This window comes from Eleginops maclovinus, chromosome 8 (genome assembly GCF_036324505.1).
Source record: "Eleginops maclovinus isolate JMC-PN-2008 ecotype Puerto Natales chromosome 8, JC_Emac_rtc_rv5, whole genome shotgun sequence".
In the NCBI taxonomy this organism is placed as follows: domain Eukaryota; kingdom Metazoa; phylum Chordata; class Actinopteri; order Perciformes; family Eleginopidae; genus Eleginops; species Eleginops maclovinus.
In genome coordinates this window covers 16,396,478-16,416,363 of record NC_086356.1, presented here as the reverse complement: position 1 = coordinate 16,416,363, position 19,886 = coordinate 16,396,478, and the positions used below count along the sequence as shown (strand labels likewise).

The 19,886-nt window shown below is 38.8% G+C and overlaps 2 protein-coding genes across 4 annotated transcripts; both read right to left on the bottom strand.

Annotated features, from left to right (window-relative positions):
- Positions 1-630: 630 nt before the first annotated feature.
- Positions 631-10,524, bottom strand: LOC134868470 (cytotoxic granule associated RNA binding protein TIA1-like). Of its 2 annotated transcripts, none has more exons than XM_063889618.1 (12): positions 10,312-10,524; positions 8,885-8,981; positions 7,990-8,088; positions 6,278-6,332; positions 5,806-5,893; positions 5,293-5,368; positions 5,035-5,140; positions 4,614-4,712; positions 4,008-4,092; positions 3,779-3,917; positions 3,475-3,629; positions 631-2,540 (listed from the first exon to the last, which is right to left on the bottom strand). In XM_063889618.1, exons 1-12 carry the CDS (start codon positions 10,335-10,337, stop codon positions 2,399-2,401), a joined length of 1,167 nt encoding a protein of 388 aa, XP_063745688.1. In that variant the 5' UTR covers positions 10,338-10,524; the 3' UTR covers positions 631-2,398. The 2 variants fall into 2 exon arrangements, with proteins under 2 accessions (XP_063745688.1, XP_063745689.1); XM_063889619.1 differs by having other exon boundaries at positions 3,475-3,626.
- A 1,018-nt stretch (positions 10,525-11,542) lies between these two features.
- LOC134868619 (tRNA-uridine aminocarboxypropyltransferase 2-like) lies at positions 11,543-19,522 on the bottom strand. Of its 2 annotated transcripts, XM_063889879.1 has the most exons (7): positions 19,272-19,494; positions 14,424-14,570; positions 14,104-14,194; positions 13,443-13,537; positions 13,136-13,334; positions 12,634-12,762; positions 11,543-12,188 (listed from the first exon to the last, which is right to left on the bottom strand). In XM_063889879.1, exons 1-7 carry the CDS (start codon positions 19,394-19,396, stop codon positions 12,009-12,011), a joined length of 966 nt encoding a protein of 321 aa, XP_063745949.1. In that variant the 5' UTR covers positions 19,397-19,494; the 3' UTR covers positions 11,543-12,008. The 2 variants fall into 2 exon arrangements, with proteins under 2 accessions (XP_063745949.1, XP_063745948.1); XM_063889878.1 differs by lacking the exons at positions 11,543-12,188; positions 12,634-12,762; positions 13,136-13,334; ... (1 more) ...; positions 14,104-14,194; positions 14,424-14,570 and adding an exon at positions 15,612-18,399 and having other exon boundaries at positions 19,272-19,522.
- Between the last annotated feature and the right edge of the window lie 364 nt (positions 19,523-19,886).

The window sequence follows — 19,886 nt, the reverse complement described above, 5'->3', positions numbered from 1 at the left end:
AACGACACTCCCCATTGGTCGGAGACGTTCACGTGGTCAAAAAGAGGGCAGCCTCTCTTGAAGCACTGCATTATGGGAGGTGCAGTTCATATCGATGAATCTTCAGTCTGGGTTAGTTTGTTAGTTTCAGGTGTTTTTATGTTGGATATCGCTTTTATATCTATATTGTAATAAGCTGCTTCCAGTGTATGTTAAATGTTCATGGCAACAGCTAATATGTTGATGTGTGAGGCTGGAATTGCTCGGTAATGCTCTAAATATAGGGGCTGACATTGTTTAATATGAATTGACATGGATAATTCCTGACTACGTCACCCTTGGACTTGTAAGGTTTTAGAGCTGATTCAAAACAGTCGATGGAGCCACTTTATTCTTGGAATCAGGATGTTTTCCTCTCCATACTATTTCTGAATAATCAACCCATGCAGATTTTTATAAACTAAAAATCCAGAAAACAGTGTTAACATTATACCTGAGCAAAAGTTAAATCAATGCTTAATATAACATAAAGACACATAAACTGTATTTTGTAGATTGTAGGGAAGTCTATGACACCAAAATGATACTTTCTGTTTCTGTCTTTGTCCTCACCTGGTTCAAAAGACAAGATGCAAACAGCGTAACAGAGAGCACTTTTAAGCATCAGCATTTTAATGGGACAAAGCAAAACTCAAACCATGTTACTGAAGCATCAACAGAACTCTCCTTGCCAAAACCATAGGTTGAACACATTCTTAGGCACCGCCTACTCTTGGATGATTTTTGGTAAAATTAAAAGTGACTCACTGATAATAATAAGGCAACACAATGGATTTTATGAACTATGTTTAAAATGATGGTGACCACAGTGCAAAAATCTGATCCTTATACGGTTGATTCTTAATCTATAAAAAGACAGAATAACTTAAATGATGCATTACTTGTGAATGGAAAGGCTTTTGCATTACATAGCAATGCTGCTTGTCGCCCGAGCCTCTGGAAGAATCAAATGTTGCACCGTCTCTACTGTACACAGGACAGGGATGCTACTGTAGAACAGCTGCTTATGAAATCCATTAGCCCAACAGGAAGCAAGCTCACTTCCTTAATTAACATGTTGTCTTTATACAGATTCAGTACAATTAAACAGACCGTTTGGTTATTTACATAAAAACTGAAAACAAGGTGGAATGCAAAAACATTTTAAAAACAAAAAAACGTGTAATTCAAATTTTGTGAAAAGATAACCTTAAGTATTTGTGCAATATTTGTCTGCCTATTAGTAAGATAAGAGTGGCAGTAATCCCTGCAATTGGTTTATTTGAGATATTGAAAATCTAATTTAAAAAATAAAGTCGACAGCCACTTAATGTTTTATAAACAAACATAAAAGGTCTCATGTGTCACACAATTTCAATGGTGCCACTGCAACATTTCTATATCAGACAGTCCCGAAATTAAACACAAAAAAGGCTCTTTATACAATGTCAGCATTTTAAATTTGCTAAAAACAAAACAATGACATTATTTCATCTGTTGCAAAAAAAAGAATAAATGGCGTAGTCCTTTCTGTTTCAGGGGGAGATTAATGGACATTGTTCTTGTGTGTAAAAGCAGTTCATGCACACACTCAAGCACACACATTTCTTATCCAGACTCATCAGTCCGTCCTGGGAGATGACGGTCAAGAAGCACTGAATTTTTACTTGTTTTTCCACTTTCCCTCAAACTGCTTCCTTTATCTTCTCAGTGATTTCCTACATTTCACAGAATGACTTGACACACCCTGAGAACTTGCTTGGACTAGTTTTTCACTTTAGTAACATGTGGACAGAGGTGAGAAATTAGAACTTCCAATTGAGAAAAAATAAATGCACCCATTACTCAACACATCGCATTACTTCCTATGGACTACTGAGTGCTTTCTGTGGCAGGGTGGCAGCCTCTTCTCCCTGTATGATTGTTACACATTGGTATAAAATGCTGCCCTTCTCTTTGGCTCTGAGGGGCTGAAAACCAAACAGAACTTGTTGTTTTACTATCTTCCTTTTAAACTAAAATGTGGCTGTGAAATATCTCGACACGGTTATATAATTTACATTTGGCCAGTTTTCTGCAGGCATTACAAAAATACGCCAAACAATAAAATGGGCCCAGGAATGCAAAGGTGCATTAGCAATTAGCTGTTTTAAAAGTGTTTTAAAAGTGTCCCGGAGTGGATGGTTTTTCTTTACACTTGCAGATTTGGGCAGTGGGTGTTAAGTTATGGGCTGGTTAAGGTTGATAAATGGCGTACCAGCCTTTCTAACAGAATTACTTTGTGTGGTTTCAGAGAGAGAACATCTAATGCACTCCCTCCCCCAGCAGAGTATCATCTTGTGGCCTCAGAGACTTCAGAGAGGGCCGCTGTGGTCAGTGATCAGTGGGTGTGGTAGCCGGCGGTGCTCATGCCTGCCTGGTTGGTCAGCACCGTCCCGTTGACGCCCTGCCCGGGCTCCACCATACCCCCGTTGCTCACAGCACCCACGCCTGTCCATCCGGCACCGGCAGCGTGTAAATGACTGTTAAGACAGAGAGAAATTATACAGTTAGATAAAAGCTAGTGAAACATGTTGTAGCGTTAATGTGAACATTTCTGACATTCAGTGTTGTGTGGTGCGAGGGACAGTCTGCAACTTTGACCCACTTTTAGATTATAGATATGATTCATCTATGTTGTGTTATACTTGTCAATATATCGAGGCTATTTTCCTGAATTGAAAAACTTGTTTGTGTTCAGGTGCATTACCTATGGACTGATTTGGGGATGATAAAGATTATCAGCTAGATGGACTGCAATCAGACTTGTATCAGGCAAACAGAGAGGCAAATATATGATAAAGAATAAATACATTCCTTTTTTTGTTCGGATTGAGATTTTATCTTGCTACACACATTTGCAGTTGTGAGATTTAAACAACAACATTTGCTTCTTTATACTTCTGCTCCTTCTTTGAATTTTCACATACAAAAGTCCAAGGACTTTCTAAAAAGTGAATTTATGGGCAATAAAACAGGACTTAAAGTAAAAGTTACGCTGTGAGTTTCTGATGTTTGAAGGGATTGTCAACAGTGAAGACAACATGAAAGAGGATGAAAGAAAAGGTCAAAAATGTGTGTTTAAATCACCCACACACATCTGGTGAAGCCATTTCCACAGCAAACCCTCTGCGTGGTAAATGTAATTATAATTATAATTATATAGGCAGCATAAAATAGTCCCATATTCAGAAATGAGGCTTCCCCTGTTGCTTGTATCCCTAAGTGAGGGAGACCATGTAAACCCGGTTCTATTGGAAAAGTAATCAAAGTGTGATATAAATAGATAACACCCGTTTGGGGTTGCTGTGGCGATAGCACTAGCAGACAAACTGGTTTGGAGAAAGAAATGAACAAGAAGGCTGCGTGAAAGATTTCAAAGAAATGATTTGTGCTCTGGTCACCTCTGGTACTCACTTGTAGCCCTGCTGATCCCAGGTCTGCCCGTACACTCCGTAGCTGGGCACCTGCCATCCGTTGGGCACATACTGACCAATCTGCTGTGCAGCTGTGTTGCTGTACCACTGACCCCACTGACTGTAGGGCTGCGCTGCGAAGCTCACCGTGTTCTGCTGACATAGAAATTCATATTTTAGGAGGCAGAGTATCACGTTGCACCACAGTGAAATGAACCAGCAGGGTTCATTTAATGTAGGCAGTGCAGGATGGTGATTGCAGAACATTAAATAAATGACGCGTCGGGGAATCTCCTGGTGCTTACCTGGGGCATCTGTACCTGCTGAATGGGGCTCACAATGTCTGTTGTCTCTTTGCCCCAATAACACTTAACAACATAGCCCTCTATGGATGTGCCATTGACGGAGACAATGGCATGAGCTGCTGCTTCATGGGAGTTGAACCTGCGCACAGAAAGGAGATCAGTTATATAAGGGTATCTAATACTTAATGCTAGGTTATTGAGTGACAGGATAATCTGCAAGTCAGCTTACCTCACAAATGAGTAGCCTTTATCCGGGAAAACACGGATTTCCATTATTTGGCCGAAAGGTGAGAAGGTCTGTCTCATGGTTTGCTCTACGGAAGAAAAAAGAATATCAAAAATTTAGAGATTTTCACATGTTGATTTTGGGCGCTACAATCAATTAGTCATCAATGGTGCCCGTAAGATCAGTCTCAAATATAACCAATTATGTGCAGCTCAAATCATAATGCTAGGTATAACAGCTTTCAGACCCTTTAGTCCCAACCCTTGTTTTGTTTTTTTTAAATCAAGGTTAAAAACCTTTCTTTTTAAATGGTGCCTATCATGAGATCCTAGCTCCTATATCGTTGCACTTTAGCACTTTTCTCTGCAACCTGCATGTCCTTGTGTCTTAAAATGTGCTATACAAATAAAGTAACCTTAACATTTTTGCAATTGTATTTCTTTAAAGCAAGAAAATGGGCAAAAGAAACACTGAAAAGACAGGCATAAATTCATTGTGTGTTTGTCCATGCTGGCGATTCATATTTCTTGAAGAGAAAACTAAAAATGTCAGGTCGGTAAACGTTTCCTCCTTAACCCCCCTAACCTGCATCTTAATGTTATAACTCACCTGTGAGCCCTGTAGTGACCCCCCCGCAGTAGACGGTGCAGTTGCTGGGGCTGGACTGGTTGACCACCTCGTCAAAAGATAGCTGCTTGCTGTTGGTGGCTAAAAGAGAAATTAGAGCAGTTTTCATTGCATGTCCGATTTAAATATCTCTTGTATAATACATATAACTGAGTGCATGTACAGTATGTGCTGAATTAAACATCTGATTTATAGATTTCATTCTTCAGGCACTTAAAGATGGCTTTGAAAGTGTTCATTGGAACGAAATTAATATAAAATGGAAAAGTCTGTCATAAAATAAGACTATTTTTCATTTGATAAATGTTAAGTGCTCCAGAAGATCTGAAAGCCTTTGCAAAGCAAGGTAGGAAAGCCAAAATATTTCATTGTGTCATCTTGAATTGAATTCCAGTGTACTTACTCTCATTTGTAGTTTTAGGGGCAGGCTTCCTTGTGGCCCAGTTGGTCCTGATCTGCCGTCCTCCCAGCCACTGTCCTCCCATCTGCTGTATGGCGTTCTCCGCATCCTGATTATACAGAAAGAATACACACCGAAGTGAGTCACAAACACCGAACACATAGCATCTCCCTGTATGTAAACCCTGAGCTTCAGTCAACAATCAGAGCCTGCTAATGTTTTCTCAGTCCTCTAACACATGGGCATTACTGGCACACTTACCCATTTGTTGAAGAAGGAGACAAAGCCATAGCCTTTAGATTTACCTGTGGCCATGTCTTTCACCACTCGACAATCCCTGTGACAGATATGAAACAGTTAGTTGTGCAATTCAGTCTAGGATATTATTAACCATTATTTGAGTTGTCTGTATGGAAGGGGTTTAGGGTCTATACCTCAATTTACCTATTATTTCTTATGTTAAACTAACGCTTGATAAAATTAAACCCTTGAATCAGATTTTAATACTGTAAATGTTTCTTATTGGCAACAATTCCAATGATGTACAAAATAAACAGCACTAAATATTTATAACAAGTATATGTGTATTAATACCCTAATATATACTCTTTGTCCTTGCAATAACATAAAATAAATGTCAGGAGTGGGATGATAAGACCCAGCAACATATCACACATTTATAAAATGGTGTAGCCTGGCTGATCTGAATAAGCAATATAGAATAACATAAATAATACATTAAAAGACACATAATGATCATGAGAATATACTTACGATATTTTCCCAAATGGACCAAAAGCTGCTTTTATGTCATCTGTGGTGATTTCAGGACTAAGATCTCCAACAAAGACATGGAAGTGACCTAAAAAACCACATACATACACATTTGAATTCATACAAACAAGAAGTCAACAGTAAAAACATACATGGTATGATATAGAAAAATATAGTATGAGGGTAATACTGGGGCCCAGATCTTGTAGACGTATTAATTCTAGCGAGAACATGACGGCCCTGATGTTAATGTGTCAAAAACAAATGTATTACTGGAAGTTTTGTAAAAAAGTGATGTTTTGTACTACATTACATAAGGAATATACAAGATGCTAGCCATTAAGCAGAAATCAAAAACAAACATACACAATTGTGCATTTCTGTTGCAGTGAAGTGAAGTATTTTATTATAAAATGTGTTCCACGTTATAGGCCCAAAAACCGTGTAGAGGAAACCATAACAAAGGACTCACTGCTTGTGTCTTTCTTTTGGCTGGTCGGCGTCGTTGCCCAGTTGACCTTGACTTCCTGCAAGAGAGACAGAGCGAGGGAAGAGGAAGCAAGTTGAGAAGTGAAGTTTCCTTGCAGAAGAGAGGATGGTGCTTTTTCTTTGATGAGGTTTTGTCACACACCAGTTTTACTTTAATATTTTGTGATTGGGAACTTGTTTTAAATAAGGTGGTCTCTGTTAGCCATTAGTGGGGTTTTAAACCAACACTACAACTTGATTTATCTAATTTTACATACCTTTGTATTAATTAATATAGCAGTAAAAATACAGTGGAGAATAAAAAAGGGAAATCAAGATTTCACCGTCATAGTCAGGAACATTTCAGTCTCGTAATAATTTGGAGAAAAACTGTAGGAAGTAAGGTCCAAATAACAAGGGACTTACAAACAAGTGATTTTTACGAACTTGTTATACTCCTCAAATGGTCCTTCAATACCTGTTGAGGATAAAATATTTTCAACTGAATGTATATCTCTTGAAGTTGCTCTTACGTGGATTCTATGTGGAAATAACTTTGCAGAAGAACACATAGCAGTAAAGAAGTAAGGGGACAGAAGAGCATCGATTAAAGTAGAGCAGAGAACGTCACATGTAACATGATTACACAGCAGGGCCATGTTAGCTCGGTCAAACTCACTCAAGGAACATTTTAATTTAAACAGATCAAGAAGCTTAAAAAGCACCATGTTAACACCTATGCAAACACACACACATGGAAGTGTTCAGTTTATTTGGCTGAAATGTTTAGTATTTGTTGTAACAGTGTGGTGACAACTGCCCCTGACCTTAAAAACACACCACATGTTTTAAGACACGTTTTGTTATATGCTTTTATAGTCCTATGTCTGAATGTAAACCGTTTCAAATTCAGTGAAAGTATTCGGCAATGATTCTGGTAATTAAATAAACTTTATTTGAGCTAATTTAGCAGGAAACCTGGTAATTGTAGCTTCTGTGGTGTGGATATGTGATGTTTTTTGTTTTCTTTAACCTAAAACTGAACATTCTTGGGTTTTAAAATATTTATTAGACAAAACAAGACACATTCAAAATGTATAATTTGGCTTTTTTAACACTCAATTATAGACCAAACAATGTGACATACATGAGAGCAGTTTGGCTAGTATAGATATGCTTTAAACATTCATAGTTTCTGTTCCTTTTTTTTAGCATATAAATGGTTCTGAATTGAATTATTAATGGTGTCAATATCTGCAATATTCATAATTCCCTTTTCCATTATGAAAGTCAATACAATCTAAATATATCTCTTGGGATCATACAGCCTTTCAATATGGTAATCTATTGACTGATTATTTTAAATGTACATATCTTTTTTGTATTGAATCTAATCACTTGATGGAGTATCTAAAAGGACATGTATTAAAACAGCATACAATTACAAGTAAAAATAAAAATAAATTAGAAATAAGTTTTAAAGACTGAGATACTTTCCTGCAATAACGACAGAGACAGATATCAGTGTGGTCATTTCAGACTGTACACAGTAGAGTAATGTGCACAGGGGACTAAAACAAATTAAGTGAAGTGGAGCAGGAACAGGAAAGTGAGATAAGGTCTAAAAAAGATACATGTTTTTTCCAGCCGCTTCATTTCACCCCTGCCCACCCAGCCTCGCCATAGTGGACTCACCCAGGAGATATGATAGCTTACCTTACCCAGAATTTTCCGACCGTTCATGGCTGCGATTGTGGCAGTGGCATGTCTATGCTCATAGAACTCCACAAAGCAGTACGGATCATGACCTGCTGTCTGGAGTGGACAGGAAATACATATTATTCAGAGGCATTGTCAATCTTTTTTCATTGTTAAAAAAAAAGGAAGAAAAAAAGCACTTTGGTCGATTGCTGAAGGGGTGTGGCGGTGTTTGATTGACAGTAGAGTCCCGGGGTTGCACCATAGAGAATGTAGGACAACGTCAACAAACACGCACAATAACTAACATTGTGTAGTTAGTTATTGAAGAGCAGGACCAAAACAGAAACTTAACAGACAGAAGGCACATCTGCATCTAGTTTTGAATGTTGCCTAGCTAACTCACCTGCAAAATTATCTTTTTGTACACTTTTCCAGGCGGGATTTAATTGGCTGTATCAAAATAAAGTATGCGTTTACAATACCAGAAGGTTAGCATGTCGAACTAAGGCATAAAATAGTCGGCGCCATCATGAATAGGGATGCAAATTTGTGATACCAATGTCTTAATTAATTCCTTAACTGAATTCAGACCAATTTGCAGGTTGGAAAAGCAGGCCTACACATGATTTAGATCGTAGATATGTACAGAATTGTATTTGGTTTATCCAGGTAATCCTGGATGCTGGAATAAATGTAGATTTTCAGGAAGAACCTCAAAGGAGATAAGGAAGCGACTCAATCAGATCGTAAGGTCGGGGAGAAAAGTGTTGATGCATGAACTCTCCTACACTGTACGACAGTTGTCCTAGGATCGTACTGCCAAATGTGTCTGCGGTAACCAAATTATCTTCTCAAGCAAGAGGAAGAACAGGCAAAAAAAGAGTGAATAAGGATTAAAAAATGTACTTACATCTACTATCATTTTACAGCTCTTACAGGGTCCAATCTGGCCAAACAACTCCAGGATGAGGGCCTCTGTCACGTCCCGGGACAGATTCCCCACATACCTACGATGGACAGAAGACACAGACAATACTTTTAACTATTTGGTGATGAAACTGAAGATTTGACATCTTCTGCGGGTGTGGAAGCAGGGTTGAGCTTCTCCTTCAATTATTACTGTGGTGACAAAATGAAAAACCAGCCTGGGACATAAACACCAAGTTCACTTGTTCAGCAGCTCTGGGAGTGGGTTTGTTCATTGTTTTTGTTTTGCAGGTAAAGGGGTGGTTGCCTCCCCGGTGGCCAACCAAATTATACTCAAACTGCGTTGTGTTGGTATCTATTACCGGAGTTTGCCTCAGTAGAATAAAGGGCTTGCCTGCCTGATTGCAAAAGGTGGTCAGTTTGTTGTTTTGTTTTTTTGTAGTGCTTTGGGTTGTAACATACAAAGGCATTTTTAAAATCTAATATCCATTGGAATCTTATCATAAGAAATGTATGGATTAGGCATTTACACACACACAAAACTCCATATTTACACACCAACAATAAACAAATACCAGGGCCCAGAAGTAATCACTCCTCCCTCTGGATTCAATCAAATGTCTCAAGATGGTAAAATATCAAGGCCATTTATTGCAAATTATTCTTTAGACTGCATTAAATAAGCCAAACATAGAGTGCAAGTAGGGACATCTGACATAGTTTAATGTCTGCTGCTGACCTTGTGTAACAACACTGCTGCCTTTTAATAGATGTAATTTAATCTCAACCAGGTAACTGAAATAACCCGTTAACTAAATAAACAAATTAACATCAGCATTAGATTATTTTGAGTGAGGATACTGCTAACAGAGCTATCCATTTAAGTACTCTACTAGGCCTGGGAAATAATGTTTCCCATGAAACTCTATGGGGGATGGCACACCAAACTCAATAGAAAAATCTGGCAATTCAGTGTTCTCCTCTTCATCGTCAGACCAACAACAGTCTCTGATACATACGGCTACTCTGTGCCAGACAAAACTGCATTCGGCATATACAACACATCCCATTGTATTTAAACGAATATTAATTGAATGTTCCTTTGTGAGCAGTGTGTTCCCATGTATACAGTGTATGGTTCCTACGTGTTAATTTGATCCATTTCTGGATTCACTTACGAATGAGCCGAATATTCCAGATGTGAGATAAATACAATGTATTAAGATGTTTTTAAGTCGTATTAAGGATAAACCATATACACTCAACATATATTTCTAAATGGGTATATAGTGCAAATATCTCCGTGTTGAGACTGTAATACGCTGTATCGATGCTAATTTAGCTACGTGACGGATACAAGGGGCTAGCTAACGGTAACGCAGACACACACACACACACATACACACTTACAGGGTTTTGGGCTGGTCATCGTCCATTCTGTTTTAACTTGCTGGCCGAGAACAAGTCGCAAACCCTGAGAGCAAATCCACGACTGTCTCAGGCAGCTGCCCGTGACACCGTCAGGTTATTTTAATGCGCAGTATGAAGTGATAACCCGCCGATGTGTTAGCTCCGGAGTGAACAATGGGCAGCCGAGAAAGATGGCGGAACGACCGGGGCCAACCCCTAACACGCATGCGCAGCTCCACAACCAAAGGCAACATCAAGGCATGTTACAAAATACTGTAAAGTGAATTAAAAATGCATGTTATACACGTTTGTATGTATGAATACAGTACAATACATAATACAAGCCTATTTCTTACGATTTTTTATAAACAATATAAGCAGTACATTTAATATTGTACCATTAAACAGGCTAAAAAAAACAGACTGCTTCATTATATTGCCTTTATTAAATTACTTATTGATAGCATTGTGTCGTTGACTCCTCTCTGCTATTCCACCCTCAGGAGGGTATTTTATTGTTCCAGAATACCATGCAAAAACTTGAATTTTAACATGTTTACGTTACTCAAACCTGCTCAAATATTCTAGTTTCATATATAAACATGTAATTTCACCAACACATTGTTTCCTTGGTTTACAAAATGAAAATGAGCTGACCATTTAATCTTGCACGAATAAAAAGCTGTTAATACATGTAAATGTCCTGCTTTAAATATTATATTTATATATATATACTGTATTTTACTTTTCTTCTATTTATGTGTTGTTTACTCCACCTGGCATTTTGTTCTTAGTATAGTATCTTTGAAGTTTAAGAATTATAATCAAGACATTAAATTAAAAAATAGTCTGAAGTCTTTTACATCTTAAAATTAATTTAACCAGCTTTCAGATAACCAAGCAAGACCAAAAATGTGTATTTTGACAGCTACTAATACCTGTATTGTTCCTACTACTTAGATGGGTAGAATGCAGAGTAAGAATGCCACTGTGTACAAGTATGAATTGGATAGATTTAATAACCATGTATAGGATAAAGGTTTAATTTTATTATACAAAATGTATGCATTCAGATTACTTTTGTTCTTTCTGTGCAATATCTATTAACACATCCTTGTAGGTCTGCAATGAATTACAATTACATTTATAAGATGTATTCAAATACATTATCACTATACCTTTCAGTGTTTGCAAAGGGCTCACATCATCAACAAACCTCCATACATAAAGACACAGTTCAATATATTTTTTATTGTCCCTTTTTTTCTACTGTATTGAATGTGTCTGCTATATTCATGAAATATAACAAGTTTAACATTTTATTTTATTTTGTAACATGTCCGAGTAAAGATTCTGCTAAAAACATCAGCCCTTCCAGATGTGTACAGGCAATAACAACAACAAAACCACTGTAGTGTTCATAAAAAGATAGGAAGAACAATGTAAATTGTTTTTTTAAAACAATGAAACCTGATTTTTTTGTCACACCAGGACATTTAATCTACAACTTTAACTTCATTATTCTTAAAAAATGAATAACAAATATATAAATTAAGTTTTCCAGCAATAAACACAAAAAAAGTCTTAAAAAGTCCAGTGGTTTCCACATATGCGCCCTGATGCTGCTCTGATGAAACAGTCCTGAGCAGAATCTGAGAGTTCAGAGACGATTTGAGCTTCTCTGCTCAGTCTCTCCCTCATCTTGGGCAGACATTGTGGTCAGTGACGAGTTTCTCCATCCTCTTTATCTTGCGTTTGTTCTTGGGCATGGGTTTGTCGTACATGCCGTTCTTTAGTAAATGCTCCTTGCTATGGTGAACCTGAGCACCGTGCTGCAGCTGGAAGGAGCACAGAGCCTTCAGGGGCCTCAGCAGAACCTGGACACACAAATGGAGAAGGTGTAAAACAAAAGGTTTTTCTTGTGGGCATTGCAACCTCTGTTTGGTCCAATGGAACTCTCAGAAATAACAAAATCTATGTACTCTATTTTGATTTTGGGGATTTTCACTGGTTAGTTTTAACTTAGCTACGGTTAAAAAAGATTTAAACTACAACTTGTATGTGAAAGGGATTGCTCATTTTAATGGACCTAAATAGATTTACAGCAGTTCCCTCTCAGCTCGATTAATAATTTAAGGTCTTTTAACTGATTTTTCGTTTTTTCTGCCTGATACTTTACTGATTGTGTTGAGTAAACGCACTTATTCCCAGACACAAGTAGCTTTTTTCAGCAACAAAACCCCAAATAAATGCTAATGTTGCTTCATATCTGCTGGATGTGTGGAAATGCATATATTAATCGTAAGTTTTTCATCACGTCACCTCTTGGATTTCTTCATTCTGCTCTAGTATGGACAGCGAGACGGCAGCACACTCCAGCGTGGACAGACAGATGTTGGAGGGTTGTGTGCGGATCACATATTGACTGGAAAGAGTCCTATTGAGCTGCACCTGGTGACCCAAAGCAGAGATAATCAGAAGGGTAAGAAACAGATTTCTTTAAAACAATTCAAGTTGTTTTGTGCCTGGAATTAAAACCGTTACAACAGTTGATCTTTAACTAGTTTCAAGTGTTTGCTACCCTTAAATTCTGGGACATGCACACAGTGCAGTCTTCACTGATATCCCCCAAACAACCAGGACAAATATGTTAAGGATTAGAACTTTTATACTTAAAATATTCACACAAAATCAACTTTAGGCCACTGAAGATAAATTAACATTAGTCACAAGACACACTGAAAAGGCAGCGTTTATTTACTACTTTTGACAAAATAAACTTCACATCTAACCTCTTTTATTGTGAAAACACAGTTAAACATACCTGTTTAGGCAGGTGAAACAGGCTGTTTTTCAGGAACATGTTTTTGGCCTGGCTCCAGGTGCCGTCTATAATGATTACATTGTGTTTCACTGTGCCTACTTCCTGGTGCTGCACTAACTCGTCCAGGTTCTGTGATTTGGGACCCGGGTACAGGATCAGCGTCCTGCTGTCCCGACACACCGCAGCCAGCTCCGGGTGCCTGAGAAGAGAACAATTGAAAAACAAAAACTCCATATATCAGAAAAGTCAGTGATAATACTGTTTCAATGGAGTGATGGAGAGCTAAAGATGGAGAATGACTTCTTACTTTTCCTCATTGAATCTTCTTCCCACTATGACCTTGCATTTTCCTTGTGGCAAACAAGCAGCAAGTAATGGCACTGTGCGAAGAACTCTGCTCTCCTGAAAGTAAACTGGAGGTTAGAAAAGGTGATCACAACCTTGAACCTCTTATAAAAAAATATGCTTATGGCTGTCATTAAATAACATTTTTTATTAAAAGAAATAAAAAAGGTGCATACACCCCTCCCCTGAGTATCTCAATGAAAGGAGCATTTTACTTTTGGTTTTAAAAAGTGGAAGGGACAACACATTTTGAATTCATCAACCAGAAAATAAAATACAGGACTATGGACTATAATACAGGACTATGGAACTGGCCAATTCTTAGCATTTTGCATTGCTGCTTGCATCTGTCTTATTACTTTGGACATACAGCACCAGGGGCATACCTCATGAAGCTTGTCAAGATAATGACTACAGTGGCTTAAGCTGTCATAAAAACAAATCTATACCTATCCCTTATGATGCAGAAGATTACACCAACCAAAGAAACACTGAACAGGAAGGTATGCAAAAGCGTTTGACTGTGCACCTAACCTGACTATTATTTGTAATAGTATATCATGTATAAGCCTTTCAAACAGTAGTCATTGAGTGCATGCCACATTTGACATTAAGTAACTCACCTCTGCAGGATGCTGCACTATGTAGAGACATGTGGAGACCTCCAGGGGTTGGGGTGGAAGAAAAGGACAGAGACACACCTTCTGAGGGCGACTACATGGGAGGAAAGTTAAAGACTGTGATTGCACTGTTACTTCCCAGCCTATAAACCCCCATCTCTCAGTTTCAGCTGGTCTTCAGCTTTTCTGTAACGACATCAATCTGTTCCCTCATTAAAGCATGCCAGTTACTTGAGGAGAAGAAGAATGTGATGAGGAGGAGGATTTCCAACCACTCTAACTGGTTAGCTAGCTAGCATTAGCTTCACTTTAATTCAGCTCACCGGCACCGTAAACACGTCGGTCTTCTCTCGCCCACCTCGACCGGAAGAGCAGCCAGGTCGCCGAAAGCGTCAATTAATCCATCCTCCGTCGAAGAGCTGTCGCCGTTTTCTGGTCCGTTTTCTTCAGAAGAGACAGGAGAGCAGAAACTGGGGACATTGTCCATGGTGGTTAGCAAAAAGCTAACTTATCACCTATGCTCATCCCATGTAGTAAAACACAACATAGAAATAGACCAACTAGAGTGACTGCAAACCGGTTTACCTACAGTATATATATTTTTTAATAAAATGTTTATTTCCTCACAGGTCTTGACTTATTTATTGTAGCGATTATGCTTATTAATATATTTCTTTATGTCAAACAGCTCTAATCACCCCCAGCCATTTTTGGGTTACGATTAAGTAGCAACTAACGCTGTATTTAGAGTGATATGTTGGCTCACTAGCTATACGAAAAATACAGAAAGAGAACAAAAACAAATTTCATTAGTATCTTTATTTTAATATTCATTACTGTATATATCTGGAGAATTTGGTCTAATATGTGTTTATTAGCGATGTGAATTAGCATATCAACTCTATCTACTGTATTTCTATGACCTAAAGGTAGACCATGAACTCAAAGCTGCCATCTGTCGACGTGGAGGAAAAAACTGATTTAAAAAGTTGTAAAAGATGTCAAAAATGAGCATTTAAAACACTGGATGTCACTGATTTCTTATTCAAACTCATGATTAGGATCATACAATATTTATTTTCAGTCAAAATAATAAAAAGTAGGAATGGTGTATTGCATCTATACTTGTCTTTATTTCTTATTCTTTTCTGAATTATTGTATGTATTCATTTATGAATATCTGGTAGTTTCCTATTCGTATCTTGCCTGCTGTCACATAGTTAGCTTTACAGTACATGCCATGCAGTCTTAACCAGCCTTTTATTTCAAGTTGCTTCTTGTGCTTATTGCTTTTCTGGGTGTCATAAGGTTTTGAAATGGGTACAATGTGTGCTCGGGAACACTGCAGAGCCCCAAAAGATAATCTATGGACTCAGGCCTATACAACCATATCTGCAAATGTTCTTGACATAAACCAGCTTTAATATCTACATGTGGGGGAAAACACTGCACTGTCCAATCTTAGTACAGCCCTGGCAACAACAACAAAAAAAACTATATACACTGTCACAAACATGGTAGTATAACATGGAGTCAGTTACACAAACATTTAATTCAGCTTTCATGTTTTGGAAAACATTAAGAGGTATAGACAGTATATGCACATACACAGGTTTTTCGACTGTTTACAAGAGGGTATGCAGAGTCCTGGCTGAGACGAGGTGTCAGGTTAACAGCCAGAGAGGCCTATTTTTAGCTGAAGATCCCCACTAACATCACACCGACACAAGCACTCTCACCTTTTTTATTCCCACTTATGACCTTAACCTCTTTAAAACAAAAAAACTATAATTCATGCTCTATTGCCACCCGTCCACACTGCATGGACTGGGTTAACCTTGCGATAGGAAGGAAAATGTCCTTCTCTGAATATTTGTTCAATTATAAAAAGAAAAAACTAGCTATTTTGCACTCTTTATAGAAAGGTTTTTAAGAATGTACCTCAGCTGTGATTTTAAGACATTGAATAAGGACGCATCAGCAGGTTACATACAAATAAACTTGTTAAAAACAGTATTGTTCAGTTAAAGAATAACACACTGCCCTTTATCTTTTGCTTGTTCATTGGACCTATCACTCGGTTTCTCTGGATTAACCTCTGTTTTAATCAATTCTGAAGGCTTAGTATCTACTTCCTCTGGCTCAGTTTGTTTTGTAGTTGCTTCACTCTCAGTTGTTTCCTCTTCTTCTACTGTTGCATTTTTTGTTTCCTTAGCAGCTGCTGGTGTAATGTTTCTAACAGTTATTTCATTGTTATCTTCTAAACTTTCAGTTTGTGGCAACTCCTCTGCAACCAAGGCATCTTCAATTAGAGCATCATTGGAGATCATTGCTTCCTCTCCATCTCCATCTCCATCTCCATCTCCATCGCCATCTCCATCTCCATCTCCATCTCCCTCATCAGCAGTCTCTGCAGGTGATGCTGTCTCTTTCTCCTCCACCCTCTGTTCCTTTCCACCTGCCTCCTCTTTTTCCTGCATCATATCCTCAACTGGAGTCAGAGGCGTGAGATCGAGACATGCCTGAAAAGAGGATGTTGCCTTTCTCCTGGGAGGAGCTACTGGCCTTTGCATTTCCAAATCTTGTTTCCACATTTCCTGATCTGTACTGCCATCTTTCTCATCCACAGCTGCAGGATGGTCTTCTGTTCTTTCCCAGAAAGGATCATCTGAGACAAACTCAAAGCTTGAGATGCTGAGTGGATCTTCTGGGACTTTTTCTACCTTAATGGAGACTTTCTTGTTGGTCTTCTCTTTGGTTTTTGTAGTTGGTTGATCTTCTTTGTCTTTAGGTGACCGAGGGAAAGGATCCACATCACATGGAGAAGAGTTGTCACTGGCTCTGAAGAAGTCTGTGATTTCTTCCCCTGAATTTGGAACCCCACCTTGTTCTGGCTCAGGCAGCAGATCATCAAAATCACACAGATCTTGGGCCAAAACCCGAGAACCTTCCTCTGGGCTAATTACTTCTTCAGTCGGCTCAACTTCCAGTGCAGGTGTCTCATCTATGAGTACATATTTCTCTAAATATCCCCTGGCTTCTCTGTCTGAATGCCTGCTGTGAAAAGACTTCTCAGACGTCATACTTTCTGTATCCTCTTCTTTTTTCCGACAGCCGACTGCTTCCTCATACAAGTCAGTGTAAAGAAAAGCCATGGCTTTGGGCTCCTCCAGTAAAATTTGGTCAATAATTTTGGGAGGTCCTTCTGGTAGAAAGATTGGAGTGAGGATGTCCTCTTGACTTCCAAACAAAGTCGAACCACTCGGTTTTGATGGGAGTCTAGAGGATGGGCGATCGTCGTCTTTCTCTAGAGGCTTCATGAGATAGTTGTCCGTACCACCGTAGAAGACTTCATCTAGAAGCTTGCTGGTGATTTCCTCCAGGCTGATTGTGTCTGACTTGTCGTTATCTTCATTTGTTGTTGTGATGTTGTCTTCAGTCTCAGCAGGGTTCTCAGTGTCCTGGATCTCAGCCGCAGCTTCTTCCTCTTGCCCCCCCTGTTCCTGCGCGATCACAGCAGGACCTCCTGGAGCCTCAGCCTCAACCAAGGTGAACGCCTCAAAGTACTCCACATTGCCGGCAGCTGCTCTGCCTGGAGGTCGGGCCACTGGAGCCCCAGGTGGATCCATTTTATTTGCAACTATGGAGGACGAGGGATTGAGCTGATCACCGCTTGCTTCATCCAATCCAGTGAACACTAGCTCGTCATCATGAGTCACTTCACTAGCTTTAAGAACAAGGCTTTCCTCCAGATAAGAAAGGTTGTCCACCATTACTTTGCTCTCCTCTTCATCCACAGTTACCAGTTTTGGAGGAACGACAATGTTGAGGATTTCAGATCCCTCTGAGACTAACGTAAACAGCATTTGTTCTTTGTCCACCGCTGGATCATTCGCTTCCTCTTCTTCTCCATTTTCAGTTTTTACATTTGGCTGTGAGACTTCAAATAACTCCGGCCTTCCTGAGATGTTTTCAGAACTTTCTACAACTTCTCGTTGTCTTTCTGACTTTCTTTTCCTCTCTTTAGTTTTCTTCCGTCTTGAAAACAGCTCATCGTCCATGACAAAGATGATTTTTCCTGCAGGAACAGACCCAGGTGTGGCAGCCCGCACCGTGACTGGATAGCTCAGATCCACAGTTCCAGCTTCAGAGGTCCATGGTGTGCTGCTGCGGCTCGGGGTCGTTTCCCATGCAATGCCACTGTCCTCCCCTTGCATAGTGACCATGGAGAAGGAGGGGTCCATCATCAGGCATTGCATCTTAGGCTGCACATTGTCATCGCTGACGACCTCTCGTAAACTAAAGGCAGACCAACATAAAAAAGTAGATATAGGAGACAATAATACACAATCACAGCGGGTCTTTCTATCATTTCCGACAGCAGGTAACTTTAAAGCCATATTTTTTCCTTTGTTTTAAAAAAATATGTAGATTAAAGCAGAATAAAGTCAACCAAAACAGGAAGTAACATCAGATGTAACCTGGTTGAACTGCACTTATATAATAGCTTTAAATGGCTTAGATGTTATTGTTAAGCTTTTTTGATAACTGGATTTTAACATTTAGACAAAACAAATCAACAAAAGGAACAATTGAGCTCATCGTTTCATAGTTTGTTGTCCGGTCAAAACAAAATCTAAAACAGTATTGCATTTTACGGGGATTTAGCTGATTATATCTATGTTGACCTCACCTAAACTTTTTGGCTACTTTAAACTGTTTAATAGTGATGTTGGTTCAAATTTCTGATCAGTTTGGAGGGTTCAGTTTGAGGTCCTTCTAACCTGTACTCTGTTACAGTGACAGTACAGTGTTTTCTCCACCCAGAAGGACAGAAACCCCTTTCTGTGTAACGCATTATTATTCAACAGCACCATAATCCACATTGTCTGAAATTATTGTAATGTTAAATTAACAGCATAATATAACAGGTTCAATATTGAACTTTCATAAAGGGAGGATTTATGGCATTAGACTACATTCACTTTAGCTAGATCTTACAAACTGAATGTATACATACATGCACTCAAATACTAAGCAGTCTATGAGCCACACATACTGTATACACATAATAAAACTTCCAAACAGGAACAGATCCAAATAACTAAAAACCAACAGTTTTCTCTGAGCAAGTTGGGATGTTGAAACTTAAATAAACTACTGATCTGTACCTGTTTCTAAGGTTCTCCACTTCATCACTGGCCTCTGGGATTTGTCCGGTAAAATCTTCAGGTGTCAGCGCTGTCATCTCAGGGTTCACATCAGACCGTGCCACATCTTCTGTCAAGGCATCCATTGTTGTAATATCTTGATTAATTTGCTTTCACCTCTCAATACGACTCAGTGCTGCTCTGTTGATCTCATTCTAAGCCAAGTGTGCTTCAGTTGAGTCTTCATGCTCAGCGTAATCTTGAAATAGAAAACTGGTCCTCCAGTGTTTCATCTCAAACATTTGTGACATGCACAGAGGTTCATTTCTGTTTACACAGGATGAACCCTTGCTTTTGGCATAAACAATAAATAGGTGAATCTGGGTTACTTAGTTGTGGCCCGTGACAAATTTGAACTGTGAAAAATGCAGAATCATGTAGAATGCCTCTGCTTTATGTTTCTTACCACATCTAAATATAATGTAGCCTGTATCCAATGTCAGGAGTCTGTCTGTTAGTGTCAAAGCCACACAAGTTCTAATTTGCTTTTTAGTTGTGCAAAACCAATAAGGGATACAAAATTAATCCATATTAAACTTTAAATGTGTATTGAGAATAGTTAAATGACACATTTAT

What these genes read in the sequence shown, in the direction of transcription:
- LOC134868470 (XM_063889618.1), bottom strand. Translation starts at nt 10,337, where the DNA reads ATGGACGATGACCAGCCCAAAACCCT. An exon ending in GCTGTAAAATGATAGTAGAT is followed by an intron (nt 8,089 to 8,884) that starts GTAAGTACATTT and finishes TGTCCACTCCAG; the next exon opens with ACAGCAGGTCATGATCCGTA. An exon ending in TCTCCTTCTTCAACAAATGG is followed by an intron (nt 5,141 to 5,292) that starts GTAAGTGTGCCA and finishes CTGTATAATCAG; the next exon opens with GATGCGGAGAACGCCATACA.
- LOC134868619 (XM_063889878.1), bottom strand. Translation starts at nt 19,396, where the DNA reads ATGGATGCCTTGACAGAAGATGTGGCACGGTCTGATGTGAACCCTGAG. An exon ending in GTGGAGAACCTTAGAAACAG is followed by an intron (nt 18,400 to 19,271) that starts GTACAGATCAGT and finishes GTCTGCCTTTAG; the next exon opens with TTTACGAGAGGTCGTCAGCG.